This window comes from Eremothecium sinecaudum, chromosome II, assembly GCF_001548555.1.
Source record: "Eremothecium sinecaudum strain ATCC 58844 chromosome II, complete sequence".
Taxonomy (NCBI): Eukaryota; Fungi; Ascomycota; class Saccharomycetes; order Saccharomycetales; family Saccharomycetaceae; genus Eremothecium; species Eremothecium sinecaudum.
In genome coordinates this window covers 314,727-341,958 of record NC_030893.1, presented here as the reverse complement: position 1 = coordinate 341,958, position 27,232 = coordinate 314,727, and the positions used below count along the sequence as shown (strand labels likewise).

The 27,232-nt window shown below is 41.4% G+C and overlaps 16 protein-coding genes across 16 annotated transcripts; 7 read left to right on the top strand and 9 right to left on the bottom strand.

Moving 5' to 3' along the window:
- Nucleotides 1-509: 509 nt before the first annotated feature.
- On the bottom strand, nt 510-1,490 carry AW171_hschr2198 (transcription activator GCR1-like domain-containing protein; the record flags this gene model as incomplete). Its single annotated transcript, XM_018130222.1, has 1 exon — nt 510-1,490. One exon carries the CDS (start codon nt 1,488-1,490, stop codon nt 510-512), a length of 981 nt encoding a protein of 326 aa, XP_017985682.1.
- A 477-nt stretch (nt 1,491-1,967) lies between these two features.
- On the bottom strand, nt 1,968-3,137 carry CIC1 (Cic1p; the record flags this gene model as incomplete). Its single annotated transcript, XM_018130223.1, has 1 exon — nt 1,968-3,137. The coding sequence occupies one exon, from the start codon at nt 3,135-3,137 to the stop codon at nt 1,968-1,970; it is 1,170 nt and encodes a 389-aa protein (XP_017985681.1).
- Nucleotides 3,138-3,542: 405 nt separating this feature from the next.
- ELF1 (Elf1p) lies at nt 3,543-3,986 on the top strand (the record flags this gene model as incomplete). The annotated part of the gene is made up of 1 exon (XM_018130224.1): nt 3,543-3,986. The coding sequence occupies one exon, from the start codon at nt 3,543-3,545 to the stop codon at nt 3,984-3,986; it is 444 nt and encodes a 147-aa protein (XP_017985680.1).
- A 192-nt stretch (nt 3,987-4,178) lies between these two features.
- On the bottom strand, nt 4,179-4,631 carry COX6 (cytochrome c oxidase subunit VI; the record flags this gene model as incomplete). The annotated part of the gene is made up of 1 exon (XM_018130225.1): nt 4,179-4,631. The coding sequence occupies one exon, from the start codon at nt 4,629-4,631 to the stop codon at nt 4,179-4,181; it is 453 nt and encodes a 150-aa protein (XP_017985679.1).
- Nucleotides 4,632-4,902: 271 nt separating this feature from the next.
- RCN1 (Rcn1p) lies at nt 4,903-5,502 on the bottom strand (the record flags this gene model as incomplete). The annotated part of the gene is made up of 1 exon (XM_018130226.1): nt 4,903-5,502. The coding sequence occupies one exon, from the start codon at nt 5,500-5,502 to the stop codon at nt 4,903-4,905; it is 600 nt and encodes a 199-aa protein (XP_017985678.1).
- Nucleotides 5,503-5,641: 139 nt separating this feature from the next.
- Nucleotides 5,642-6,253, top strand: TMA22 (Tma22p; the record flags this gene model as incomplete). Its single annotated transcript, XM_018130227.1, has 1 exon — nt 5,642-6,253. One exon carries the CDS (start codon nt 5,642-5,644, stop codon nt 6,251-6,253), a length of 612 nt encoding a protein of 203 aa, XP_017985677.1.
- Nucleotides 6,254-6,336: 83 nt separating this feature from the next.
- Nucleotides 6,337-8,589, top strand: YPP1 (Ypp1p; the record flags this gene model as incomplete). The annotated part of the gene is made up of 1 exon (XM_018130228.1): nt 6,337-8,589. One exon carries the CDS (start codon nt 6,337-6,339, stop codon nt 8,587-8,589), a length of 2,253 nt encoding a protein of 750 aa, XP_017985676.1.
- A 312-nt stretch (nt 8,590-8,901) lies between these two features.
- Nucleotides 8,902-9,858, bottom strand: AW171_hschr2191 (lipase family protein; the record flags this gene model as incomplete). Its single annotated transcript, XM_018130229.1, has 1 exon — nt 8,902-9,858. One exon carries the CDS (start codon nt 9,856-9,858, stop codon nt 8,902-8,904), a length of 957 nt encoding a protein of 318 aa, XP_017985675.1.
- Nucleotides 9,859-11,503: 1,645 nt separating this feature from the next.
- On the bottom strand, nt 11,504-12,454 carry AW171_hschr2190 (lipase family protein; the record flags this gene model as incomplete). The annotated part of the gene is made up of 1 exon (XM_018130230.1): nt 11,504-12,454. One exon carries the CDS (start codon nt 12,452-12,454, stop codon nt 11,504-11,506), a length of 951 nt encoding a protein of 316 aa, XP_017985674.1.
- Nucleotides 12,455-13,364: 910 nt separating this feature from the next.
- PMT6 (dolichyl-phosphate-mannose-protein mannosyltransferase PMT6) lies at nt 13,365-15,602 on the top strand (the record flags this gene model as incomplete). The annotated part of the gene is made up of 1 exon (XM_018130231.1): nt 13,365-15,602. One exon carries the CDS (start codon nt 13,365-13,367, stop codon nt 15,600-15,602), a length of 2,238 nt encoding a protein of 745 aa, XP_017985673.1.
- Nucleotides 15,603-15,670: 68 nt separating this feature from the next.
- On the bottom strand, nt 15,671-18,007 carry ELP2 (Elongator subunit ELP2; the record flags this gene model as incomplete). The annotated part of the gene is made up of 1 exon (XM_018130232.1): nt 15,671-18,007. The coding sequence occupies one exon, from the start codon at nt 18,005-18,007 to the stop codon at nt 15,671-15,673; it is 2,337 nt and encodes a 778-aa protein (XP_017985672.1).
- A 335-nt stretch (nt 18,008-18,342) lies between these two features.
- Nucleotides 18,343-20,088, bottom strand: ILV3 (dihydroxy-acid dehydratase ILV3; the record flags this gene model as incomplete). The annotated part of the gene is made up of 1 exon (XM_018130233.1): nt 18,343-20,088. One exon carries the CDS (start codon nt 20,086-20,088, stop codon nt 18,343-18,345), a length of 1,746 nt encoding a protein of 581 aa, XP_017985671.1.
- An 800-nt stretch (nt 20,089-20,888) lies between these two features.
- PCT1 (choline-phosphate cytidylyltransferase) lies at nt 20,889-22,154 on the top strand (the record flags this gene model as incomplete). The annotated part of the gene is made up of 1 exon (XM_018130234.1): nt 20,889-22,154. One exon carries the CDS (start codon nt 20,889-20,891, stop codon nt 22,152-22,154), a length of 1,266 nt encoding a protein of 421 aa, XP_017985670.1.
- Nucleotides 22,155-22,412: 258 nt separating this feature from the next.
- YCH1 (phosphatase YCH1) lies at nt 22,413-22,856 on the top strand (the record flags this gene model as incomplete). The annotated part of the gene is made up of 1 exon (XM_018130235.1): nt 22,413-22,856. One exon carries the CDS (start codon nt 22,413-22,415, stop codon nt 22,854-22,856), a length of 444 nt encoding a protein of 147 aa, XP_017985669.1.
- Nucleotides 22,857-22,925: 69 nt separating this feature from the next.
- Nucleotides 22,926-23,417, bottom strand: ESS1 (peptidylprolyl isomerase ESS1; the record flags this gene model as incomplete). The annotated part of the gene is made up of 1 exon (XM_018130236.1): nt 22,926-23,417. The coding sequence occupies one exon, from the start codon at nt 23,415-23,417 to the stop codon at nt 22,926-22,928; it is 492 nt and encodes a 163-aa protein (XP_017985668.1).
- An 876-nt stretch (nt 23,418-24,293) lies between these two features.
- On the top strand, nt 24,294-27,116 carry ADE3 (trifunctional formate-tetrahydrofolate ligase/methenyltetrahydrofolate cyclohydrolase/methylenetetrahydrofolate dehydrogenase ADE3; the record flags this gene model as incomplete). The annotated part of the gene is made up of 1 exon (XM_018130237.1): nt 24,294-27,116. The coding sequence occupies one exon, from the start codon at nt 24,294-24,296 to the stop codon at nt 27,114-27,116; it is 2,823 nt and encodes a 940-aa protein (XP_017985667.1).
- Between the last annotated feature and the right edge of the window lie 116 nt (nt 27,117-27,232).

Sequence of the window (27,232 nt, the reverse complement as noted above, 5' to 3'; positions counted from 1 at the left end):
TATTTTATAGCTTCTAGATAGGCACTCTATATAAAAAGATATACGCTCACTACAGCAATTAATTCGATCGTGATACACACTAATGTACCGTAACCAATCCTCATCGATGTGGCTTTTTATTTAACGCAGCTAGTGAAGATGATAGAAGAATTCTCGTAAACTCTAGTATCAAGAAATGCAATAAATTAAATTTATTTTGTGTATGTATGTCGCTGTCAATACAAACTGGTAAAGAGTAGCATTATTAGTACTGTTTAGTAGTATAATGGTGAAGACATTGAAGTTAATGGCCGATTTTGTATAAACAACAACATTTATGAATGAACGGACAATGAATAAATTGAATGACGGGAGGATGATTAAACGGATAACCAAAAGAAATGAATGAATGAATAAATCAATGAATGGAGGGAAAATATAACTGATAGAATGAGGAAAACCGACACAGTTTTTTATTTATATGTCTCAATATTACCGAGTTTTTTACGCTTCCTTTGTATAACTAAGGCTCACACAATATTATACTCGGCCAATATTTTGCCCAAATTATTATACAACCAGGCTACGGTTTTATTTTTGTCTACCCTAATATCATCGAAGAATTGAATTGCTTCCTCGGTAGATTTATTCGTGAATCTTGCATATCTGTCGATTTCGCTTACCAAAGCACGCCTTCTTTGATAGGTTCTTATTTTTGGTATTCTAGAAAGTTGACCCTTGCCGTACCTCTTTTCAAATTCCATTATCTGTAACTTTAAACTAGTGTCAAACTCGCGGTACAACTCATTGACATCTTTCGGGGAATCGATCATTTGCAACTCGTAATCCTCAATCTCTTGTAAGTGGGATGCGGGTAAAGCGCGGCGCGTAGAAATATGTCTGTATGGTTGCCGCTGTAGGTGACCCAAGGTCCCACTTCTATCCTTCTGCATTGTGACATCTTCGTCATCCTCGTCAATTCCTACTTTTGCAATTGGTACTCCGGGGCTGCAATCAGAGGACGTTCTTCGTCTTTTTAGCGCATGAATATCTTGTTCAAAAGCTAATGTAGCAATATCTAACCCAGCCGTGGCATGGTTAGAATTTGACGATGTTTCACTCTGTGGAGTATTAGGGGGCTGTTGATGATGATGGTGCTGGTGATGATGATGATGGACCTGCCCATGGTGTTCATTAATAGCTGCCGCAACCATTTCATTAGCTGCTAGTGCACTTGTAGCAGCATCGCTTAAACCGTCCCCAGCGGTATTTAATAATGTAAACACATTGTTGGACGCGTCATCATCCAAATTTAAAACTTTCTTAATTTGATCGAGATCAACTATTATTGCGGAGTTCTGCTCTTGCACAAGATCCAATTTAGCTTTCAAAAGCTTCAACTGCTCTTCTGGTGTACTCAAAGTTGTCGATATTAGCGTATCCCAATCTTGGGATAGTCTATTCACTCTAGATTTAAAGGATTCTATAATATCATCTAGATTCATATCCATTGTGGTGTATCAAATGCGCTAAATGTGGATCTGTATCTGCTATCTTGATATCGAGAAGAAGAACTCAAATGGCTTAAACACTTTAGAAACGGAGTTGATAATCTGAACCTTGTTCACTCTTTGAGACTTAGTTCTTCCCTGGCGCCACTATACATATATAATATACAGGTACATATATATATATATATATATATATATATATATATATATATGAAGACGTAAGTGTGTATATATATAATAGTGGGAACGCTTTATTGATCCAGTACTGGCGGGATGGCTATTGAAAGATATCTTTGTGGTAGATGATGAGTGGATAGAGTCCGCGGATGGCGGCGACGTATTTGCGTCGCAATTGTTACCCGCCTTTGTTGATTGTCAGACAAAACTTCGCGTCAGTGCCACTGTTGTGTCAGATGTTCCCAAAGCGGTAAATAGCAGTTATCGATAATATTATACAATAAAGATTATAGAATGGATTTAGTTTTTGGCCTTTTTGGTGACTGTAGAAGCGCTTACTGCGTCGTTTTCTGCGAGCTTTCTCTTCGCTTTGTTTATTTGGTTTGAGAAGAGACTAGAGATAGTGTCGGGATTGGCGACTTCTAGGAGTGCTCTGTCGAAGGTGGAAAGGTCTACTTCGATGCCGTCGATTGTAATCTTTTCTGCTGGGGTAGAAGCGGAGGCCAATTTTTGGAAGGCACTGGCAGCGGCCTCGATGACTTGCGTGTTGTAGTACAGTGGTAAAACGGGGGAGTCGTTCGACTTGAGGTAGATAGATCTGATTGGATGTGCTTTGGTTAGTTGCTCTGCTATTGTGGCGATGTTTTCAACGAATTGGGAGGACTCAAACCAGCTGGCGTGGCCGAGATGGACGTTTACGGTGTTTCCGCGAGGGAGCAAGATAGGCAACTTTTCGTTGTAGATCTTGACGATGGCGTTTACGAGTGAGGTCTTGCTGAAGGTACCAGCCTTGCCGGTTCTGATAGGAATTGGGGTGGTGGAGATTTTTTTGTACGCTTTCCCACCAAGCAATTTAGGTAGAGTGGTGACGATGGAGTCGTCGGCTAGGACCAGCGAGTATTCTGCTAGTAGAGCACGTCTTTTCTCGAAAGCCTTGTACTTAGTCTTCAAGCTGGAGCCGTCGATGACCTCGTCGATTTTAATGGCATGGGGCTTTTCTAGCAGTTCGTAGAGGTCGTCTTCGGAGACCTTGTCCTTATCTTGGTCCTTCAAGATCAATAGGATCTTGAAGTCCTTAATGGAGGTGGCGCTTGCCTTCTTCCATGGGGCAAAGATGGAGTGCTTTACGTTGAGCAATAGTGGCTTGAAAGATTTCTGCGAGCCGGTATACGACTTGGAGCTGGTGACAATTAGCTGCATTTGTCTGGAAAGCTCGTCGTCGTCAATCAAAGTATTCGCAGACTCTGGCTTCGAGTCCATGAACTTGTAGAGCTGAGTCACCGCGTTCTCCAACCTGTTCGTTGGAATTAGAGCTTTATCCTTAGGCGCTTTTTCTGCGGTAGCACGTTTCTGGGCCTTGTCCTTGGAAGCAGAAGCTGATTTCTTTTTAGACGGAGTAGAAACTGGAGTTGAGTTCTTGGACGCTTTACGGGCGCCTTTCTTGAGTTTCACTGGGGTATCCTTTGACATGACTATCTTAAGTTGCTAAATCAGATTTCAAATGGATCAGGAAGCTACCTATGCACTGTGTATTTGGACAGATTACAATGAACGGCGATGCGATGAGCTTTACCTTCGTATTAAAATTTTTGATGCTTTGGAAGGCGGTCGTTTCAAACGATGCACATCACATGAAAAGCACGTGATTAAATACAAAGACTAGGTGGTTACGGGAATAGTCCTGGTGAAAGATACGACCAATAGAACCACTCCCATCACCTCCAGTTCATCTTTATTACGAGATCTTTTAGATGTAGTTTGTTCGTAATTAGTGATATACATGCCTTTCTGAATCGATATATAGAAGTCAAGCTGCAAAGAGACTGGCAACCCGACGAAGAGCACTGGATTCTTGGAATATCGCTGCTTATTGCAATGGGTAAGAGAAAGAAGTCTGCCAGACAGCCGGTGAAGCGCGTGACGTTGAAATTGGACAATGCCTTCAACTGTCTGTTTTGCAATCACGAGAAGGCCATAACCTGCACACTGGATAAGAAAAACAGCATTGGCTCACTATCGTGCAAGGTCTGCGGGCAGCAGTTCCAAACCAGAATAAATGCCTTATCACAGCCAGTGGATGTCTACAGTGACTGGTTCGACGCTGTCGAAGAAGTTAATGAAGGAAAGGCCAGTAGTAGTGAGGAAGAAAATAGCGATTCTGACTACGAGAGTGATAGCGATGCCAGCGCCACCGCTCCAAAGCAAGCTTCTGGTGCAAACGAATACGGCGACGACTCAGATGAAGAAGAATACTCCGAAGACGACAGAATCGGAAATCGGAGAGGCAGAAACCCTCTGGTAGAAAGTGATGATGAATAAATAGGCTAAATAAAAAATTCCTCCAGCATTGAATAAAGTATATATGCATGCATTTTTATTCCGAATAATATCCAAAATAGTCGTTATTTAAATATATATAAAGGTTTGCTGACAGTATAAATAATTTAGCGCGTTTATCGGGACAAAACAACACCGGGAAAATCAATTAATATTTAGACCGGAACCCTTAGCTTAGGAAGATTCAGGGAAAAGTTCTTCCTTCAAAGGAATTCCCAATTCCTTTCTGAGGTCACTCAATTCTTCTAAGTAAGCCTTGTATTGGTCCTCGGTTTCAACCTTGTATTTCAAGGCCTCAAAAACTCTAATTGCCGTTGGCAAATCATTAACTCTTCTTGCAGCAAGCAAAGCCTTCTCTAACACAGCAGGAGCTGGTACCAAATCGTAGGAAAAACAGTTATTCAACACTCTTTGGACCTCAAACAAGTCATAAGCCTCCTCGAATTCCTTTTCGAATCTCGCAGTGAATTCCTCAAAAGTTTCTTCATGGTGGTCGGAGTACTTTCTAATAGAGTTAACTTGTGAAATTAATCTTGGCATAGCATATGAGGTGCCACATCTCAAAGAAGGGCTTCTCAAAAAAGCTCTGTTCAATGAACAACTTCTTAAAACTGCTCTAGACAACATTTTGAACTTCTGCCGATAACAATTTCTGATTTTCCACTACTTTAAGTCACAAATGGCTAAATTCTCTAACCTATCAAAGCAACCGCCATAAAAAGACGAAGGATGGGGGCGGCGAAAGAAATCTTGCATACTTTCAAACCGTAGTTTTTTCCGGTTCGTCTGAGCTGGCATTACGCACTCTTATTGGTTCGTGCAAACTGATATTTGAACTTGCTTTGTGATTACATAACCTGCCGGCCCAGGTGGTAGCAATTGGCCTTGGCGGCTAAATCTACTCATCATCGTAAATAGACCGAGGCGGGACCATGGTGTGTATGGATCCCAGGGTTGGTTCTTTATCGGTGAACTGGTTTTCACAGGGATGTAGGACTATGTTAGCCACCGCGCTGTTCTCGTGCACAAGGTAGGACTTACCCGGTTGAAAGGCGTCCGGTTGTGAAGCATCTAGTAGTTCAGCTGGCATTTCGTGTCCTGTTTCGCGGTTAGGATGTTCTTCTGTTCTATCGAAGTCAAACTCTGATGGTGGAGATTGTGGTGGTGACACAAGTCGAATCTTTTTAGACTTTGGAAGCTCCAAATAATTGCTCTTTTTAGTGTCAAACAGTGCGAAGCATGCGTTGAAGCGGACTCCGCTTGGGTCGGCGGCGTGTTTCTTTGATTGTGTGATGACGTATTGTGATATTTCTGACGATGGCGACACCACTATTAGTCGTTTGAGGTTTGGGAGCACATAAAGTTCAAGGGGGCAGTCATCTGTCACAGTGAACTGCGACAAAACTGCGTTGTTTAAGAAATCACTATACTCGGTTACGAAGGAATCTGAGGTGACTTCGAGTACTGAAGAAGTGATTATAACAGTGTTTGTAGTCATTTATAGGACTTGTTGTGTGTTTTTGGCGGCGTCTATACTCCATCGCCAAAAGCAATGTCTGGCGTGTTTTCATGCTGAAAAGTTCTTCCTTGTTTAAGTGTGAGCAAACGTCGAAAACAGGGCGCAGAAAAGATAAAGCATGTCGTTAAAATCAGTTGTATATTGCGAAGTGTGCACGTTACCCCCGGATTATTGTGAGTTTACGGGTAAGTTTAAGCGTTGCAAGGCATGGTTGCAGGAGGCGCATCCTGATTTGTATACCTCGCTATATGGAAACACCGAAGCTGCTGAAGGCGCAGATGTAAAAGCTATTGAAGGGGCTTTAGCTAAGTCATCAATTGGCGAAGCCAGAGAAGAGGAATTGGAGAAGAAATTGCAGAAGCTTCAGGCTAAGGAGGAGTCCCGGGAACAAAGGGAACTTGCTAAGAAGCTATCGTCAAAAGTTATTATTAAAAGAGAGGCCAGAACTAAGAAGAAGTGTATGATAGCCGTATCTGGGCTCGAAGTGTTCCAGATCGATATGAAGAAGCTGGCTAAAACCTTCGCCTCCAAGTTTGCGACCGGTTGCTCTGTTTCCAAGAATGCCGAGAAGAAAGAGGAAGTAATAGTGCAAGGTGATATTGCAGACGAGGTTGAAGCCTACATTCACTCATTGTTGGCTGAGAGAGGCCTAGAGAACGTTAAAGTGGAGCAGATAGAAGTCAAAAAGAAGAAGAAGCCAACTACGACCCCTCCCGCTCCACAGCATTAAGTTCTCTCGTTTATAGACGACGTACATAATGATTTTCGTTAGTAACCAGATTTCTCAATTAAGTGGACCTACGTAAACACCAGATGATCAGATTGAAGACAAGTAGAGGGACTATGGACTCAACGAACGTTGTGGATCCTATTGCGGCTGCTTTAGAGGCCCGTCTAGTGGGCTTGAATGCAGTCGGAAGCGGTGACAGTATTCTAGACAGTATCTTAGCGTTACATTACCGTGTAATGTTCCATACTTTCGATGAAAATTCGGACTTATCAATGTGGAAGGTACTATTAGAAGATAGTCAGAAGCTGGAACCAGATGTTTCTGAGGAATTGCATTCTGCAATACTCAAAAATGTCTCTGGAATAGCAAATTATTACCTTGGTAACGGAATGGAGGCTGACAGGCTTTTGTACGCGTTGGGAACTATCGATGGTGTTAGGGAACAATACTTTAATTTCTGGTGTCTTTTGCAGCTAGAAAATCTATGCTACAGAATTAAAATGGGATCTATAGTTGATTTACAGGTTCTGCAATATTGTCGTACAATTCCCAAAGAATCCTACACATTAGTTTGGTACTATTTGGAAAAATTGATTACATCTACCACATTTACTTGGAAGGAAATTCAATCCGAATTTGGGAGCAGCCCAATGAGCTATTTGTTTGGCATTCTTGTTGATCAGAAATTCCCAGAGGCTGAGTTGATAAGTTATTGTAAAAAGTTACTGGCGGGGTCGAGGTTCCCATCTGCGCATGAAAGCAACAATTTTGAGCTGGAGGAATTCTTCGCAGTATTACAGTTTTACTTTCGCAGGGCTACTGGACCTCTTTCACGGGATTGGGGCGCTATTATCGAAAGAGCTGTAGCAGTTACTTTTCAGAGCATCAGTATTTCAAAGGCTGCAATATTTTATTACTTCAGCGTGGGTGAAGACCGTGTTGGGTTGTTGAATTTCATTAATTTCATTAATTACTCCGAGCGTCGTCGTAGATTGACAGGTACTTATGACGTGATTTCTCTCATTGATGCCTACGGTCAAGTTATGAAGCGAGACACTATCCCTGAGGAAATCGGTCAAACTTTTAGCAGGGTAAAGTCTTTGGCCAAATACAAACAGATTGTAAGCGAATTTTACCAGTATTATAATTTGAAGCTAATTTCGAATGAGGACAGTATAGACTGGTTCTCCAACTCTTTCCAATTGTGGGTTCCTTCGAATTTGGCTAGAGCGCTTGCAGATGCCTGGTACTTGTTTTATCAGTATGAGAAAAGCTCCTTAACACACCTGCTACAAAAGGACTTGAGTTATTATCTTGCGAATGCAATGTGCTTGGATTCCAATAACCTCGATATAAAGTTTCAGTACGCCTATGTGTTGGCGTCAATGAGACGTATAGAGAAATGCGTCAAGTTTCTAAAAACTGCCGTCTTGAACGTGGCCCCAGAAGACTACAAATCATGGCACCTCTTGGCACTGTGTGAATCTATCCAAGAGAACAAAGCGGCTTCTTTAAAGATCGTTTGGTCAGTCTTAGAAGCGATGACAGAAGCAGCTGAAGAGGGCAGATTAAAGGTCGTAGATAAATGGCAACTCATACATTTAAAGTTGACTCAATTATCACTAGTAAAGGAAACCGTTGGTATTAAGGATGCCCTAGAAATGCTCCCTGAAGTATATCAGCTATACTCAATGTTGTTTCCTACTACTGACGAGAATAGCAATGACGAGTGCAGGATCGGTCCACAACATAAACAAACTAAAGAGTACTTGTTCCAGTCTATCTGGTTCTTTGCTGCAAAGTTGTTCATACAAGACAATGACCTAGCTAATGCACAGGAGGCAATTGACGAAGCTAAGCGAGTTACCACCAGCTTCACAAATCTTAACGTCAATACTACAAAGGGTTACATATCGTTATCAACTGATAACTTAACCGCCATGAACGAATTCCAAAACGTGCTATGTTTTGATCCAGCCAACATTGACGCCATTGTAGGCTTCGCCAAGGTCCTATACCCTGATGCGAATGACAAAGTGGAGAACTTTACCAGGCATAAGAGCGTCACTGTTCACGATTCGAATCATGGCCCGTCCCCAATCAGTGCCTTTGCAAACGAAAAGGACCGGTCTGCAGCTGTTGCGCAGTTGAAACTAATGCTAGAGAGCTGTATTGAACGTTCCATAGAGGGGTATCACACCCCGGAGATATGGTGGTATGCCTCTAAAGTGTATGATGAATATAAGGATTCCGATAGGTTAGAAGAGGCGCTATGGCAATGTATTAAGTTTGAAGAACTAAAGCCCATTCGTGGATTCAAGAACTGCGCCTTCTAGTAGAATATACAGTTACCCCGTACCCCGCATTTAATTGACGATCACGATTTTTATGGATAGCGTAATGGAATAAAGAAGCTTCCTGCATATTTTTCTCCGTAACGTAAGATCAGGATTTTCAAAGGTAAATCTACAATCTAAGCGTTACGCTAGATAAAGACAATAATAAAGTAAAAGTTCATTCACAATAGTGCGGTTAAAAGATCTTCCACCGGCGGAGACGTGAACCGACACTTAAAAATTATTCAACTTGATACATGATATAAGAGAAGAGCGGCGCTAACACTCTGAAAGCCGAGAACTGATAGCACTTTACATCACACTGTCAATCATACATGGCAATGCCATTCTTCTGAAGTATGAGATGTGGTCGATAACACCTAGAATTGCTGTAATCCTGCCAGTGAGGAACATCTCCTCGATGATTTCCTGCAACTCCAAGTGTGCACCATCTAAGCGAACTTGGCTCATCGATGGAGAGAATCCAGACAGCTTGCGGATGCTAAACTGGATACCAGAATGGCCGTAGATAGGACCTGGAGGAACAAGTGGGACAATATCCATTTCTTGTATGACACGGAGGTATGCTCTGGTTGGGTTCTCGTTATTCTTGATTTGCTCTAGAGCCTCGTCGGTGTTGAATAATTTGTCGACCCATTTGTTCAAATCTTCGTTACCCATCCTTAAGGCACCGAATGTTACCAAACTTGTCTTGATACCCAAAGTCTGCAATTCAATACCCATCAAGTAAGCAAACCCTCCTCCTAGAGAATGGCCTGTGACAACAGTGGTGAAGTCTGGATACTGCTCTAAGAGTGGTAAGTAGGTGTCCATAACGTCCTGATAGATAATAGAGAATTGCTTTAGCACACCAAGATGGACCAAACAGTTTCCTTCACACTGGACCTGGCCGTGCAATGGATTATATTCTGCTGTGTCAAAGTAAAAGTCCGAAAGCCAGTCCATGACAGAGATGGACCCTCTGAAAGACACAATAATCTCCTTTCTTTCCTCATCAAGACCTATGAAACCATTTCCAGATAGAATTAACGATACTCTCTTGGGCTGGAAGACTTTAAGCACCTTGACTCCCTGCTGTTCAATGTAAGATATTGGTGAGTTCAAAAAATCAGGTATCATAATACTGTTAACACAATAAGCATCATTGGCTAACAGCGAAGCACGTTTGATCCTTTCAAACAACTCCTCAGAGTAAGAATGGACACACGAGACACATATGGATAAAAATAACAACGGGATCAACTTCATTTTTTAAGAATTAACTTCTCAATCGCTGAGACTCTCAGCAGAACGAACACAATCCAAACAGTCACCATTAAGAAGACTCCTTTAATCAACCTTTTATATATTGGTTCGTAACATTAATCAACGTTTTTCGTCAACCATAGCAGCACAATTAATACTATTATCTCCTGGAACCTACCCCCACATTCACTGTAGAGATAGATAAAGGCACGCAGTCATCTTTTGAATTCTGGATATAGTTCTACACATGCTAACTTCTTATCACAACTTTACATTAGGGAGACGGTGCAAATTATTCACAATCTGGGTTCCACAACCTTTACTCGTCATTTAGATGAACTAGATCATGTACAATGTACTGCCTTGACGAGAATTTCCTAGTTAAAAGATTCTAGGCACGAGCAACGTCTTATATCTTGTCGATATCCGTACATATACGGTACTATCAAGATCTTGGAGAAAATGGTCGATATTGCCTGCATAGTATCATCTTCAAGCATTTTAGTGACTGCTTATTATGTCTTAAAGTTGTAATCCCCCCAGCATTGCTACGCCGACTTACGGATGCGTCTGGATGTGGTTATTAGTACCTGAAGTTAATGTGACCAAGCTCATAGCGACATATGGATAGAATAAAATTATTGCTGGAAGCTGGGGCTTATAGTCATGATATTGCCTTCATTGAAGACTGCTTCTAGATTATTAGATTCATGAGATAGGAACCTTGCTGAAAGGTGCTCTTGTACAATATTAAAGATTATCGGTTAAGAGTTCACTTACGCGGTAGACAGAAGCCTTTACCTAATTGAAGTTTCATCTTACAGCAAGCCCACAATGGAGACGGGGAGCAGGTTCCTTGTAGGCATTAAAATGAGTATTTCTATGAGTATAACGGTGCTAAGTGGCGGGACAGGATAATCGCACATAAGATGCTCTACGAAAAACAGCTTAACGGCGAGAATCCTTAATGGGTAGTGACTGCTATTATCGTGCACCCAGAACGATTTATTAGTGAATTATATTCATTTAAAATGTTTTACGTCGCTCGGTGACAATGAAATATTCGGTGACATCGTCGGTGTCATTCGCCAATTAAGCAGTATAAACAGCATAAATTGCGATGAGCATACAGCTGCTCCTCGTTTAAACTTCGATGGCATTGGAGCATTTTGCCTATCAAGGATATGAATTCCATCATGAAGCATGGACTTTTTAAAAACCCATAATAGTCAACTACAAACTCTATTACAACCCAGCACTAAAAAAAATGTATGTGGAGCTAAGAAGCCTTATAACTGCTCCAACGAACTGTTATACTCTGAGATCCCAACTTACATCGCCAATGCTTCAATTATGTGAATGGCAACCATCACGTGAGGATTTTACTCTGTTAACAATCACTCAACATTTTACTGCCGCCAAGGCTCTACTATGGACCCAACAAATGAGTACAATTGTTACGAGTAACAAATACGTTCATTGTTATAACTATTCTAAAAAACTTTAAAGAATTACGTATGGGTGTAACTTGTGGCAACGCTAAGATCCCATAGAACTCATCGCGCTCGGAGCCTTCCGGCAAGCTCCAATTACAATGGATGGCATAAAAGTTTGATAAAACCTAAAGACATAAGAAGAGATTTGATAATCAATTTATCATAACACTTTCACGAACACACAACCCTGCCATTCTTCTGAGGTAGGAAAGATGTTCCCCTGGTGCCTTTACTATTGCTTTGAGGATATCTGCGACCGAACGCACATCAAAGGGCTGCGGTGACAATCCATCAAGTCTAACGTTTTTCATGGGTGGATTAAACGTTGACGCGTCTTTAATTGTGAATAAAATACCTGCATGGCCATATGACCCACCTGGTGGTAATAATGGAACAAGGTCTTTGGTTTGTACAACACGTAAAAATGTGTTGTAGTAATTCTCACCATTATTGATTCTTGATAGTGCTTCTTCAGCCTTGAAGATTGAATTGATCCATTGATTCATCTCTTTATTGCCTATTCTCAATGCGCCATATGTCAACACGCTAGGCTTAAAACCCAACAGTTGGAATTCTATTCCCATTATTAATGCATATCCCCCACCTAGAGAATGCCCGGCAACGATGAGCTCAAAATCAGGGTGCTGGTTATGTAAGTCGGTAACTGCCTTGAGCACCTCGTCGTGGAATATTTTGAATTGCTCGTATATGCCGTGGTGAACCGAACACTGAGGACATTGGTTGCCTGTGGCCAAAGGTTGGTATGGTACCAGTTCGAAATCGAAGTCAACGATCCAATCAGTAACTGTAGCGGAGCCTCTGAATGTAACTAATATCTGCTTTGTTGTTTTGTCTAAAGCTACAAATCCAGTACCAGAGTATGCTTTGTGATGTTTTGTGTCACCAAAAGAGTGAACAATATCCAAACCTTGTTTCTTGAGGAAGTAGTCGCCTTTATGGAATAGGTCGTTGAGTATGAGGGTGTTCACACAATAGGCACTATTGGCTAAGAAAGCGCCATATGACAACCTTTCGAAGATTTCGTTGCTGTAAGCGTGCGCACAGGCAAAGAGCGCAAAGAGAATAGAGAATGGTGCCCACATAGTGGTAGTCGTAACAACTACTTTAAGTCGACTGCTTGGTATTTGAAATGCTTCAGAGCTAGCTTACTGAGGCTAACAGGTTTATTACCTGTTTATATATGTTTCACTCTGGATTTCCGAGTGTCCGTGTCATAGCATATTCCAACAACTTCCTCAAAGCATTGAGCGAATCTTGAGTCTACGGCGTTTTAATCGTCGTATCTTACAGAGATGTCCCTAAGATTCAGCCCGCTGAGATACTAGGGAATCCAGCTATTCGCATATATGCGATAATTCCTCTCCATGGATTTTCCACTTAATCTGTGCCGCTTGTACCTATCATTTGAGCGTCGTACACATTGTCTCCCATCTGAAGTAGTCATTTTAGAGTACACCAGTTGCACAAATATTCAATGCTCTGTTGGATTAAAAATATAAAGGTTGACTTAAAAGGGATTAGTTTCGCATTAACGGATCATCGATGAAGAGGATACAGATGTTGGTGATGACTTTGGAACGGAATTTTATGACGTAATTTAATGCATGCTGTTATATTTGAAATTACGGGATATCTAACTAGATTAACGTCCATAGTAGCTTATAATAGCTGTTTGTAATGATCAGCCGCCGACATCTCTCTTGGGTAATGTAAACGATATCCTTTCACTATGTAGCATCAATGAGCAAAACGTCATCATTCAGAAAAACTTCGAGTTTATTGAACAGCAGGAACCACTGCTTCATCGGACTCCACCCAGTTACGGACGACCGAAATTGACATCAATGGCTTTCTGTAACGTAGTATAGGCACTATCATCTGTTTAGTCATTGCTGTTCGGTTTTCATGTTTGGAGAAAAACGGTATTGAAATTCATTCATCCGTAATAGAAACACAAACACGGCACAGTAATCAACTGCTCTGGGAGTTGTCATGTCTACTGTTACCTCTTCATTCTTGCCAAAGGATTCGGACCTTAATCTAAGGCAACGGAAACGAAATTTCAGCGTTCCTAAGGAAGAGTTGATTAAAAGTCATAACAGTGAGTTTCATGAACTCAAAAGGCCTGAACGGGTATACTTATCATGGGGATTTTGTAAAGATGTCTTAATTCCATCCCTCTTTACAATACTTTCGATTTACCTAAGGTTCCAAAAAATTGACCTTCATCGAAAGGTTATTTGGGATGAAGCGCATTTTGGTCGGTTTGGATCTTACTACATAAAACATCAGTTCTACCATGACTTACACCCGCCGCTTGGTAAGATGCTAGTTGGGTTTGGGGAATGGCTATCTGGGTTTGATGGAAGTTTTCCGTTCAATAGTGGTGAATACTATCCGGATAAGGTGAATTTCAAGTTTATGCGACAATTTTGCGCTAGTTTTGGTGTTCTATGCGTCCCAGTTGCCTATTTCACTGCTCAAACAATGGGATTGAGTATGCCTGTTGTGCTGCTATTGACTTTGATGTTTACACTGGAGCACTCTTACATTATCTTATCGAAGTTTATCCTTTTGGATTCCATACTGCTATTTTTTACTGCAACTTCGTTTCTATGCATGGTGAAGCTCTATAGCCTAAGGCGGAGGCAGTTTAGTAGGAGGTGGTTCCTATGGCTGTTACTGACAGGTATTTCGCTTGGGTGCGTATGTTCTGTGAAGTGGGTTGGGTTATTCGTCACGTTACTTGTTGGAGTGTACACTATAATAGAATTATTTGAGCACTATTATGACAGATCCCTGGGCCGCATCAAATACTATTCCCATTGGATTGTGAGAATAGCTCTCTTGATAATTGTTCCATTTGCTATTTATGTCATATGCTTCAAAATCCACTTCTCACTATTATATAAGTCCGGTCCAGGCGATGAGAGTGCAAACAGTTTACTCCAGGCTAACTTAGAGGGCACAAAGATTACAAAATCTCCCAGGGATGTTGAAATTGGCTCCGTGATAACCATTCGATCCCAAGGGCTCACTCCTGTCCTCCTGCATTCTCACGGCCATAAGTACCCTTCCGGATCACAGGCAATGCAAGTTACAGGGTATGGATTTATGGACGCAAATAACAACTGGACAGTCCAAGCAGCGGATTCGAAATACGATTCGTTATCTAACGGAGGTCATCTAAAGGTGAGTGATGGGATGCAAATTAAACTCTTCCATAACGCGACAAATAGCACTTTATCCTGTGAAGGTTTGCCATCTCATGTATTTCTCCACGGGTACGAGGTTTATGGAAGTAATACTACGGCCGCTAATAGCGAGAATGAATCCTGGATTGTAGAAATGGTTGATTATTTGCCATCTAGTGATCCCAAATATCCACTAGAAGATCCAAGTGTCCTTCATCCGATAGCATCTCGGTTTAGGTTAAGACACGCAAAACTAGGATGTTACCTTGCTTCAAGTGGTCTTTTATATCCAGATTGGGGGTTTCACCAAGGTGAAATTGTCTGCAAACAACCATGGGCTACTAGAGACAAATCATCTTGGTGGAATGTAGAAGATCATCGGAACGTGAATTTGACGATTGACGAAAAATACAAGCCACCGAAGCCAAACTTCTTCACGAACTTCATCATTATTAATTTTGCAATGGCAGTATCCAATAGTGCATTACTACCAGATCCAGAAAAATTTGATAGTCTCACCAGTAAGGCATGGCAATGGCCAATTTTACATATAGGTATGAGGATGGGCGCTTGGGAAAACACTTATAACAGGTATTTCTTAATGGGATCTCCTTATAATACGTGGCTTTCAACTGCTTCTCTGCTTGTTTTCATTTTATTTGGGATAAGTACAATCATAAGATGGCAACGTCAGAGTGTTGCCTTTAGGAAGGATAATGCTTGGGAAATAACCATCAAGGGACTCCTACCATTTTTAGGATGGTTTTTTAATTACTTTCCCTTTGTTATGATGGAACGTGTGACATACGTTCACCATTATGCTCCAGCCTTGTATTTTGCAGTATTTGTATTTGGTTTTATTGTTGACCATTTCTTAAGTTCTTCTAAGAGCTATATTAAGTATCCAATTTACATGGCATTGTATGGAGGATGCATATACACATATCTGTTATTTGCTCCAATTGCACAAGGAATGACGGGCGATAATAGTGAGTACAAGCATTTGGAATGGCTTAACTCTTGGAATATATCATGAAATTCATCTGCAATGATCATAATGACTATTAACAAATGGTGATCTATAGTTATATAGTTTATCAACGTCTATTTAAAAATTCGAAGCTCAAACGAGTATATACGTGCTGAATTATCGGCACTAGCAACACCTAACAACAGTTTGCCATCAGCTTCTAAATTGCTCCATCTGATTCTATTAATCTTTCCCGCTGGAGTTATTGAATCGTCAACGTTTACAGTTTCACTAAACGATCTATCCTCATAAGTATGAATTGAAATACCACCACTTTCTAACCCAACTGCAATGATCAGTTTTCCTGAAATTAGTCTTGGATATGCGGATACCGAGGTCACAGGTTCTGTAAATTTCAATGACTGCTCTACCTCAAAATCGTCTTTACTATCGTTATATCTCCATAATTTAATTGTCTTATCTCTTGATGAAGTGATAAATGCTTTACCAAGCTCTGTAGTTGTCCAGTCACAGTCCCAGATAATTCTACTATGTGCCTTCTCGTTCTTGTTCTTCAATTCAAAAGTATTGTCGCTGTTTCTTGACCATAAGCCCCAAGACCTATCTCTGCTGACACTTAGTAGAAACTTACTGCATTTTGAAAACCTCAATTTCGTTATAGTTAGGTTGTGTAATGCTAAAGGAGGCTTAATTTCTAGCCAAGTAGTGATATCAAATATTCTTATAACTGCATTCTGAGCATTGTTAGATCTACAAGCGGAAGCGATCAGTTTACCATCTGGTGATACATCCAAACACGATATTTCATAACCATGACCGTACAATTTTTCAAGTTCTGGCCACAGAGTGTGTCTCTGCAATTGATCTTCAAGAGGTGGGGTTTCCAAATCTGCTACTACATCATATGAGATGTTTTTATTGTCTGCAGTTTCTCTAACATCCGGATCTTCGTCTTGATTGCTATCTTGCTGACTAGAAGCTTTATTTGACAAACCTAACGCCGGCAATGCAGCTGTCTCAGCAAACTTGGCAGAATCGTCAATCTTCACGTTGCTGAACTTTTCAAGTAGACGAGCGACACTAAGTGGCTCTTCAAAAGATCTAATGACTTTCTCATCGCCCGCAGAGACGAACTGAGTATTATCGATTGGAGCGACACAAATCATGTCATAACCATGAATCTGAGGTCTGGAAAATTCATGCCAGCTAGCCTTTGCACTGGAACCTTTATCTTCAATTTTCCACTGAGCAAAAAGTCTAGTTGTTTGGTCCAGTGAAGTCGCAAGCAAATATTTTCCATCTAGAGACCAAGAAACGTCAGTAACAGGTCTAACAGCACCTGTGATACCTAATTGCGGCTCCCAAATCCCACCACACCCATCAGACTTCCACATTCTCCAAGAACCGGTCTTACCATTGGTCAAAATGTAGTCATTATTGCCATCTGAAAACCAAATACAAGACCAAAACCCACCAGGAGAACCGGTTGCTGTAGATGAGCCTTTAGATCCCATTTCTCCTAGTCTAGACGAGCATACCCAAATACCAGAATGCTCATCTGGTTCCCAGACCATCATTGAAGTGTCTGCAGTTGACGCTAGCAATTGCAGTTTGGATTCGTGCCACTGCAGTGACGAAATCCAATCATCATGTCCCATTATTAAGGCATCAAACTTGATGGCTACTGATAAGTGTTCCGTAGCTCTAAATTTATATTTCCTATTGGTCAAGAGTGTCAGTTTTCCAGGCTCCTCAGGTTCAATCTTCTCATTAATCTTAATGTTCCAAAGTCTAATGTACCTATCTTGGGAAGCAGATGCCAGGGTTATATCATGCACACCATTAGTACGGAACGCCAATGATTTAACCCAATCCTCATGTCCTTCCAATGAAGCGGAAAGTTCACACTTAACAGTATCGCCTGTAGTAAGAGAGTATATTTGAACTTTAGCGGTAGTTCCACCAACTGCTAAAAGATATGCATTTTCATCAAGTTGATAGACTGCAAGAGTTAGTGGTAAAATAGCATTAGACGTGTTAAACTCTAAGCCAAGTTGGAATCCCTCATCTGTTTCCTTCCAAATAGTAATCTGACCATTAGCAAAGCCTGCTATAATGAGCCTACGAGAAACAGCCAAACATGTGATAGAACGGTTTTGTTGATGAAGAGTTTGCTTACATTCCCATGTATCATCGCCTTTCCAAATCTTTACTTGGGAGTCCTCAGCAGCAGTAACCATGTACTTATCTTCTGAAATAAAACGAACACAAGTTACTTCAGAAGCATGTCCTTTTAGGGTTAAGTGAATACCTCCATGCTTTTGGTCCAAAGGACGCCATAGTGCAATAGTTGAACCTGCACCGTATGCAATTAAACTTTTAGGTTTATAGTAATCACTAACATGACTATGCCTATTAGCACCAATAAATATAGCTTCCTGAATTACCATAACGTTTGCTGTAACAGTAGTAGGCTCTTTTTAGATTAATCTTTAAAAGTTGATATAAAGCTCATCGCTTCGATTTAAAGGTTTAATGAATTTTCCAATTTTTTTCTCTATGCGTTTTCAATTTCATGGTAGCAGACATCATAGAAAATTAGAACCTAAACATGAATAAATGAATAATCCTCGTGCTTTGGTATATTAGATCCTCAATTATCTTACTTTACTTAGTTATCCATTCATTGGAAATTATTTATACAATATATTTGCTGTAGGCAAATTAATATAATAAATCAAGTTATATATGTTAACACATACAAATAAATAGAACTGAAACTCGTTCAGTCAGCATCTAGGACGCAACCAGTTGAAGCACTAGATACTAATTTTGCGTATTTTGCCAATGTTCCTCTGTTATAGCGTGGAGCAGGAGGAGTCCACTTGGATCTTCTATGCTCTAATTCCTCCTTTGAAATTAATAAATCAATGGTATTACGCTCAGCGTCAATAATAATTTCATCTCCGTCATTAACAAGAGCAATAGGCCCACCTTCGGCAGCTTCTGGAACAATATGACCAATTAAAAACCCGTGAGAGCCCCCAGAAAACCTACCGTCTGTTAATAATGCAACGTCACCACCAAGACCGTAACCAACAATGGCAGATGAAGGTTTCAACATTTCAGGCATTCCTGGACCACCCTTAGGTCCCTCATATCTTATAATTACAACTGTTTTCTCACCCTTTTTAATCTCCCCATTCTCAAGAGCAAGAGTAAAGGAAGGTTCATCGTCAAATACTCTGGCTTTACCTTTGAAATAGGAACCCTCTTTGCCAGTTATTTTGCCAACAGCACCGCCAGGCGCTAGAGAACCATATAGAATCTGTAGATGGCCACTTTCCTTGATAGGCTTGGAGATAGGGTGTATAATTTTCTGCGCAGAATCTAAGCTAGGAGCCTTTGCGGCACGCTCCTTTAGCGTCTCACCAGTAACTGTTATCGTGTCACCATGGAGGAATCCATTTTCATACAAATACTTAATAACAGCCTGCGTACCACCAATCTTGATTAAATCAGCCATCACATACTTACCAGATGGTTTGAAATCACCCAAAAGCGGTGTACGGTCGGATATTTTTTGGAAGTCATCAATTGTAAGCTTTGTACCTGCTGAATGAGCAATGGCAATTAGATGTAAAATAGCATTTGTAGATCCTCCAGTTGCAACGGCATATGTAATTGCGTTTTCAAATGCCTCTTTGGTTAGGATATCCCGGGGCAAGATATTCAATTCCATCGTTTTCTTGATCGCTTCTCCAACAGCGTCACACTCATCAAGCTTCTCTTGTGAAATAGCCGGAAATGCAGACGAATTAGGAAGCGTTAAACCAAGCACTTCGGCAGCGGATGCCATGGTATTAGCCGTATACATCCCACCACAGGAGCCAGGACCAGGACAGGCATGTCTCACAACATCTTGACTTTCCTCTTCAGTCAGTTCCTTTGAAAGATATTGACCATAAGCCTGGAAGGCTGAGACAAGGTCAATCTTAGACGAAATCTTTGGAGAGCCGCTGCATGGACTACCTGCCATGATTGTGCCCCCATAAACCATCAAAGAGGGCCTATTATGACGTCCCATTGCCATTATGACACCAGGCATGTTTTTGTCACACGCAGCAATTGAAACATTGGCGTCATAGTGCTGAGCCATCATAATAGTCTCAAATGAGTCCGCAATAATTTCCCGAGACTGAAGTGAATACCGCATACCGTGTGTGCCCATGGATATCCCATCAGATACCCCGATGGAGTTGAATTGCATTCCCTTCAATCCGGCCCGGTTTACCGATTCTGTCACTCTGTGATTGAAATCTAATAAATGCATATTGCATGGATTACCAGACCACCAACAAGAGCCGACACCAACTTGTGCCTTATTCATGTCGTTCTCATCAAAACCGGTTGCATAAAGCATAGCCTGAGATCCACCCTGGCTCTTTGGTTGGGTGATTATAGCCGAGTACTTGTTCAATCCTCCATTGAGTCTCTTTGATGTAGAAAAATTCCTCCGAAACAGTAACATGGTATCTTTAGTGTTTCAGCAAGCTAAAATGCGGTTGTAACTCTCAACTTCCCTGATAATGGGGGGCTGATGTATATATACAAGTTCGATTCCGCTATGATTCATCTTACTGATTCTGTCAGACAGGTAACTGCTCCGGACAGCATCGGGCCGGTGCAGGACCGGACGCGATCACGTGTAAACCCATCGCACATGATACAGATTGGATATGAGTTTCACATGGTCAACGTCACGTGCGTATCTCAACTTTCACATGGAAGGTGGTCACGGTGAGCGCGAATCTCGCCTGACTCGTCGACTCTCTCCAACCGTTTCGTTTGTCTTTCGAACATGACGACGCACGCTTGACACTAAAAACAACAATATATAGCAAGTTACCACTGCAAAAACTACGCCAATTGAGCCCCAGGTGGCTTCAAGCAGCTATTCTTGTACAATCTACTGCCACATAGCAGCCTCTCTACACCACCAGCCTTCTTCTCAGCTCCGCAGCTTAGCCGCCCTCACGCTCGCGTGCTACCACGTGATGTTATCCCTTTCCACGAAGAGCGTTTGATAAATCTTGACTTCTACTTCAAGGAACAAAAAACCGACTGAACTACCCTTTGAGCGCTAAGAACTAAATCGTTATCAATTTTTTGGCCAATTAAGACTATTGTTCACGAGCCTATGACAAGGGTTATCCTACTTAAAATTGAGTAAGTCTTGTTAAAAACACAGGAAAAGATCTCTTTTACTAGGACTCAGAATTTTATATCCAAGAAGTTTCTGTAAAAAAAAACGTTCAGCTGCCATAGTATATGATGGGACCCGCGACACATCAAGGGTCTTTAAAACAACGTCTTTCGCATACTTCACTTACAAATTTGTTCAAACTTAATAGAAAAGAACCTGAATACGAAAAAAAAATTACTGAGGACGAAGAAGTTGTGATGTTTACTGTTCCTAAGGATACGAGACCAGGTACTGTTAATACAGATGTTAATCGTCTTAAACGGTCCAGTTCCGTTAGAGGGGTAGAAGAAGAGGAGAGTGATGAAGATAATAAGCGTCAAAGCAAGAAAAGGCATACTGATCGGGAGGACTTGGAGAGGCAATTGGATGAAGCAATCCCAGAGGAATATCGTAAGTTCCGTCCTCGAGGATTTCCCTTCAACCTTCCTCCTACTGATAGACCAGTTCGGATTTATGCGGATGGAGTTTTCGATCTATTCCATTTGGGTCATATGAAGCAATTGGAGCAGTGTAAAAAGTCATTCCCTAATGTGACTTTAGTTTGTGGTGTTCCTAGTGATAAGGTGACACATAAGTTAAAGGGTTTAACTGTACTTACCGACGCACAAAGGTGTGAATCCCTAATGCACTGTCGGTGGGTGGACGAGGTTATTAAAGACGCGCCGTGGTGCGTTACGCCTGAATTTCTAGAGGAACACAAGATTGACTACGTCGCGCACGATGACCTTCCATATAGCAGCGCTGATAGCGATGACATTTACAAGCCAATTAAGGAAACAGGGAAATTCTTGGCGACTCAGAGGACCACTGGCATTTCAACTAGTGATATAATTACTAAAATCATCAGGGACTATGATAAGTATTTGATGCGGAATTTCGCACGGGGAGCGACCCGCCACGAGTTGAACGTGTCATGGTTGAAGAAGAATGAGTTGGAGTTCAGGAAGCATGTACAAGACTTTAGGTCATATTTTAAGAAAAACCAGGAAAAATTGAATGATGCGTCAAAAGATTTGTACTTTGAAGTGCGTGAAATGCTATTGAAGAAGACTTTAGGACGGAGTCTATACTCTAAGCTAGTAGGAAGTCCTCCCAAAAGGCAGAGAACTTTAAGGGGTGGCTCACCTGCTACGGAGTTTGCTCATATATATACTGGAGAAGCGCCAGGTAATGGTCTTGTAACAACCTCTAGCGAGAGCGATGAGGAACACCTAAATAGGGCTGGTTCCATGCTTTCTCATTTAGACAGGTGGTTGCACGATACACCACATAGTACACCACAAGATACGCCACAAGATACGCCTTATGATACCGCTGATGAAAGTGATTAAGTACTACCACCTATATCACACTGATTTCCAAACCAGTGGACCTAGAAGAGAAACTAACATGTGGTGATATGTTCCAAAATCAGCTAGCTGGATTGAGCTCCGGGGTAGGTGATGAATTGCATGTATATAAATATGCTTATATTTTCATGAGTTAGCGTTTTTTTCTGTAAGTTAATTTCTTTCACTAATTACCATATTGAACCTCAAAAGTTTGCTTCTTTAATACCCTTCAGAGTGAAAGTGAACAGAGTGGGAAATATGTCGGCATCAAACATATCTCGGATTAAGTATCTAAACCCTAAGGATCTATATCGTTGGATAAAGATAGGACATGTAGACCGTGAGCCATTTCAAGTTATAGATGTTAGAGGCAGCGACTATATTGGCGGCCACATATCAGGCAGTTGGAATTACCCTTATGGCCGAATCAAAAGAGAACCGGAGCTTCTAAACGAGCTAAAAAGCAAGCTTGAGGAAAAGCTTCCAGGTGAAGGTCAAAAATCTGTTGTGCACTGTGTGTTCCATTGCGCTCAATCCCAGCAAAGAGGCCCTTCCACGGCGATGCGGTTCTTAAGGTCAATTCCTGAAGACCAGCTCCATCTTTTCGAGATCTGGATACTCAGAGGTGGCTTCAACGAATGGCAGAGTATGTATGGCCAAGATAGTTCCGTTACACAGGATTACGTACCTGATCTATGGTAATCGTAGTTTAGCGCAAATACACAAAGAAAAGAACATAACTTTTACATGAGCTCTAACATAAGGCATGGTTTAAGCCACACGTTTGATCAAATGCACTCCGCTATCGGAGTCCGCAATTCCACTTACTTCTCCTACTTTCAAGGAGAAGGCTACTTTTTCAAACTCAGCTTGCATTTCCCCCCTACCAAAGAATCCCAAGTCTCCTCCCTTCTTATACGACGAACAATCGCTCCTCTCTACAGCCAGATCCTCAAACCTAGCCCCTTCAGTATACTTCAAAGCATACTTCTTTAGCTCTTCAATTGCCTCCTCCTTTGTTATGCTAATTTGGCTATTGCGATGAGAAGCCGGTCTACGTGATCCTTTATGCTTGATCAACAAGTGTAGACATCTGACCTTCACAGGATTATTCTCTAGGTATTCCTCTAGCTTTTTGCTGTCAGTACCCTCTGGAAGCTCCCACTGGGACTGCTTAGTCTCTGGGTTGAAATAGTACTCTCTTTTACGTGTTTTGCTGAAACGCACAGTCCATGGCGCTGGTAAGCCAGTTTCACTAGTCATAACTAAAACCTCTTTATATATATCCGCTTTCTGGTTTATGATCGGTGTTGATATTTTTGTTATCAGAAGCTTTAGAAATATATTTCTAAAGCAGATTTATAATTGGCAACTGCGCAACTGGTGAAACAACCAAAGTGCAAAGATAGAAACAGACCTCCTTGTTTCGCAGTTTTCTTCTATTGTATCTATAGCCATTTTATTTAGTAAGTATCTTCTACTCCCTCTTAGTGTACTTACTTTTGCCACCGAATAGCCGCCACCATTACTGAACCCCCTACGTAAACTTCAACTACTAAACATATGCTAAATCAGCAAATTCAGCGGTAATTATTCCAGATATAAGTTAGCTAGCATTTCAACTTCATAGCTAGCTCTCTTATAGCCTATATACGTTATCTATATAAAAACTAAGTTTTTGCCACCTTTGCGGAACTAATACCCACGGCTCCTTAAAAGGCCTATAATTATTAATTCAACACTTTCAAGAATTTCTCAATATCATCAATTTTCCATTGCTATGCCATTTAAAGGGCTAAATTACTCCCGGTAACATCAAATCTACCACCGAGGTCAGTGTATATAACGGATATAGCGATTGCAAAATACATAACACACAATTCCCAACGTACGATACAAACTCCATGTAAACATAAACATCATAACCATAGGCATCTGAAACAAAGGCGCCTTTTTACACGATAATCAAACAATGGTGGTCAGAGTCAGAAAAAAAGGATCCTACGGATTTCAGGAAAAATAATGATCTGTTAAGATGGGTGGATAGGATTTATCCTCGATTTGTTGACAACAGATATATACTGCAGGTCCGAAAGTTAAATATTATTCGCAACTCTAACCTCAAGATATACCAATACCATGGCTATTATTGATGGTAAGGCGATAGCCGCCACAATTCGTGGTGAGATTGCCGACGAAATCTCTAAGTTAAAGAAAAATGATCCTAGCTTCAAGGCTAAAATGACTCTAATACAAGTGGGTGCTAGACCTGATTCCAGTACTTACGTTCGTATGAAGCGGAAGGCTGCAGCAGAAGCTGGCATAACTGTCAACTTTGTTCATATGGAAGATACTGTTAGTGAAAATGAAGTGTTGGCGGTTATTAACGACAATAACGCCGATAAGACCGTTCACGGTATATTGGTTCAATTGCCCTTACCTAAGCACATAAACGAGCACCGTGTGACTTCTGCTGTTTTACCAACAAAGGATATTGATGGTTTTGGCCCTTATAATATTGGCGAGTTGAATAGCAGGAATGGAACCCCTTATTTTCATCCTTGTACACCTAAAGGTGTAATAGAATTGCTCCAGCGGTCAGGTGTGAAGATTTCCGGGGCCAATGCTGTGGTTTTGGGTAGATCTGATATTGTCGGGATACCTGTTTCTGCATTGCTCAGATCTTTAGATGCCACAGTAACTATGTTGCACTCCAAATCGCAGAATATCCCTCAACATGTTGCACATGCGGATATTATAGTTGCGGCTGTAGGTCAGGCCGAGTTTGTTAAGGGCGATTGGCTACAAAACCCGGATGCGGTTATTATTGATGTTGGCATTAATAGTATTGAAGACAGTACGAAAAAGTCTGGTTATAGGTGTGTTGGTGATGTTGAGTTTTCCAAGGCATTGGATAAGGTCAAACTTATAACGCCTGTTCCCGGAGGAGTGGGCCCTATGACCGTTGCTATGTTAATGCAAAACACTCTTCTAGCTGCCAAGAGGGCTGCGGAAGTGTCCGAACCCTTCACCCCATTACCTTTGGATTTGGTTCAGCCAGTTCCATGTGATTTTGAAATCTCCAGATCGCAGAACCCAAAAGATATCACTACTGTTGCTTCAGAGGCCGGTATTTTGCCCTCTGAACTCGAGCCATATGGTAAGGTTAAAGCGAAGGTTCAATTGGATGTTCTAAATAGGTTGAAGGCGCGCGAAAATGGTAAATACATCTTGGTTACTGGTATAACTCCAACACCATTAGGAGAAGGTAAGTCCACTACTACTATTGGCTTAGTGCAAGCACTTGGAGCTCATTTGAAAAAGGTTGCTTTTGCCAATGTGCGCCAACCATCTATGGGGCCATCATTTGGTATAAAAGGCGGTGCTGCCGGTGGTGGTTATTCTCAAGTTATTCCAATGGATGAGTTCAATATGCATGTTACAGGTGACATCCACGCTATTTCCATTGCAACAAACCTTTTGGCGGCTGCAATTGACAGCAGAATGTTCCACGAAGGTACACAGAAGGATCAGGCGCTATATAAGAGATTAGTCCCAGCCAAAAATGGCGTGAGGAAGTTCTTACCAACGATGTTGAAAAGACTTGCTAAACTAGGAATTGATAAGACTGACCCAGACAGCTTAACACCTGATGAAATCAGACAATTCTCAAGATTAGACATTGATCCATCATCAATAACCTGGAAACGTGTTGTTGACTGTAACGACAGGTTTTTGAGAGGTATTACTGTAGGCCAGGCTCCAACGGAGCGCGGGTTCACCAGAGAAACTGGGTTCGAAATTTCTGTTGCATCTGAGTGTATGGCTATCCTAGCTTTGTCGAACTCTCTAAGTGATCTAAGGGAAAGATTAGGAAAAATTGTTGTGGCTTCTAACAAAGCAGGCGAACCAGTTACTTGTGAGGATATTGGCTGTGCTGGTGCAATGGCGGCTTTGATGAAAGATGCCATCAAGCCAACTCTAATGCAAACCCTAGAGGGCACACCAGTTTTCGTTCATGCTGGTCCATTTGCTAATATTTCCATTGGTGCTAGTTCAATTATTGCTGATAAAATAGCATTAAAACTAGCGGGAGTGGACCCAGAAGCTTCAGAAGAAGAGAAGAAACAACAAGTCGGTTATGTTGTGACCGAGGCTGGTTTCGACTTCACGATGGGGGGCGAGAGATTCTTGAACATTAAGTGCAGATCGAGCGGTCTATCACCAGACGTCATTGTGATTGTGGCAACAGTTCGTGCATTGAAGGTTCATGGAGGAGGTGCAGAGGTTAAAGCAGGTGCGCCACTTCCTTCTGAGTATAGTACTGAAAACGTCGAATTACTGAGAAAGGGCTGTTCAAACCTGGCTAAACAGATACAAAATGCTAGAGCTTATAACGTTCCTGTAGTAGTTGCCATTAACAAAATATCATCAGACACTGATCTTGAACATGAAGTTATCAAGGAAGAGTCAATTAAAGCCGGCGCTGTGGATGCAGTTATTGCAAACCACTGGGCTGAAGGTGGAAAAGGTGCTGTGGATCTTGCTAACGCGGTTATCAAGGCTACGGAATTGCCATCTCAGGATTTCAAATACTTATATGACGACAAATCTTTGGGCATCGAAGAGAAGCTTCGTTGCATTGCCAGGGAGATGTACGGTGCAGCAGATATTAGCCTTTCTGATGAGGCTAAAAACAAGATTGATCTATATGCAAAACAAGGTTTCGGAGATCTACCTGTGTGTATCGCCAAAACTCAGTATTCCTTATCTCATGACGCCTCATTGAAAGGTGTCCCAACAGACTATATATTCCCAATTAGAGATGTTAAGGCATCCATCGGTGCTGGTTATCTATATGCTCTAGCAGCTGAAATTCAGACTATTCCTGGTCTACCAACCCATTGTGGGTTTATGAACATCGAGCTTAACGAAGATGGCGAGATTGAAGGCATGTTCTAAGCATCCTCACCATTACTGTGTAATTTAAAATACATTTGTACTTTGAGATACTTAACTCCTTAAAACTATACAACGATTTTTGAGTCATAGCTGGCTCGAGTATTAAAGAGGCCCTT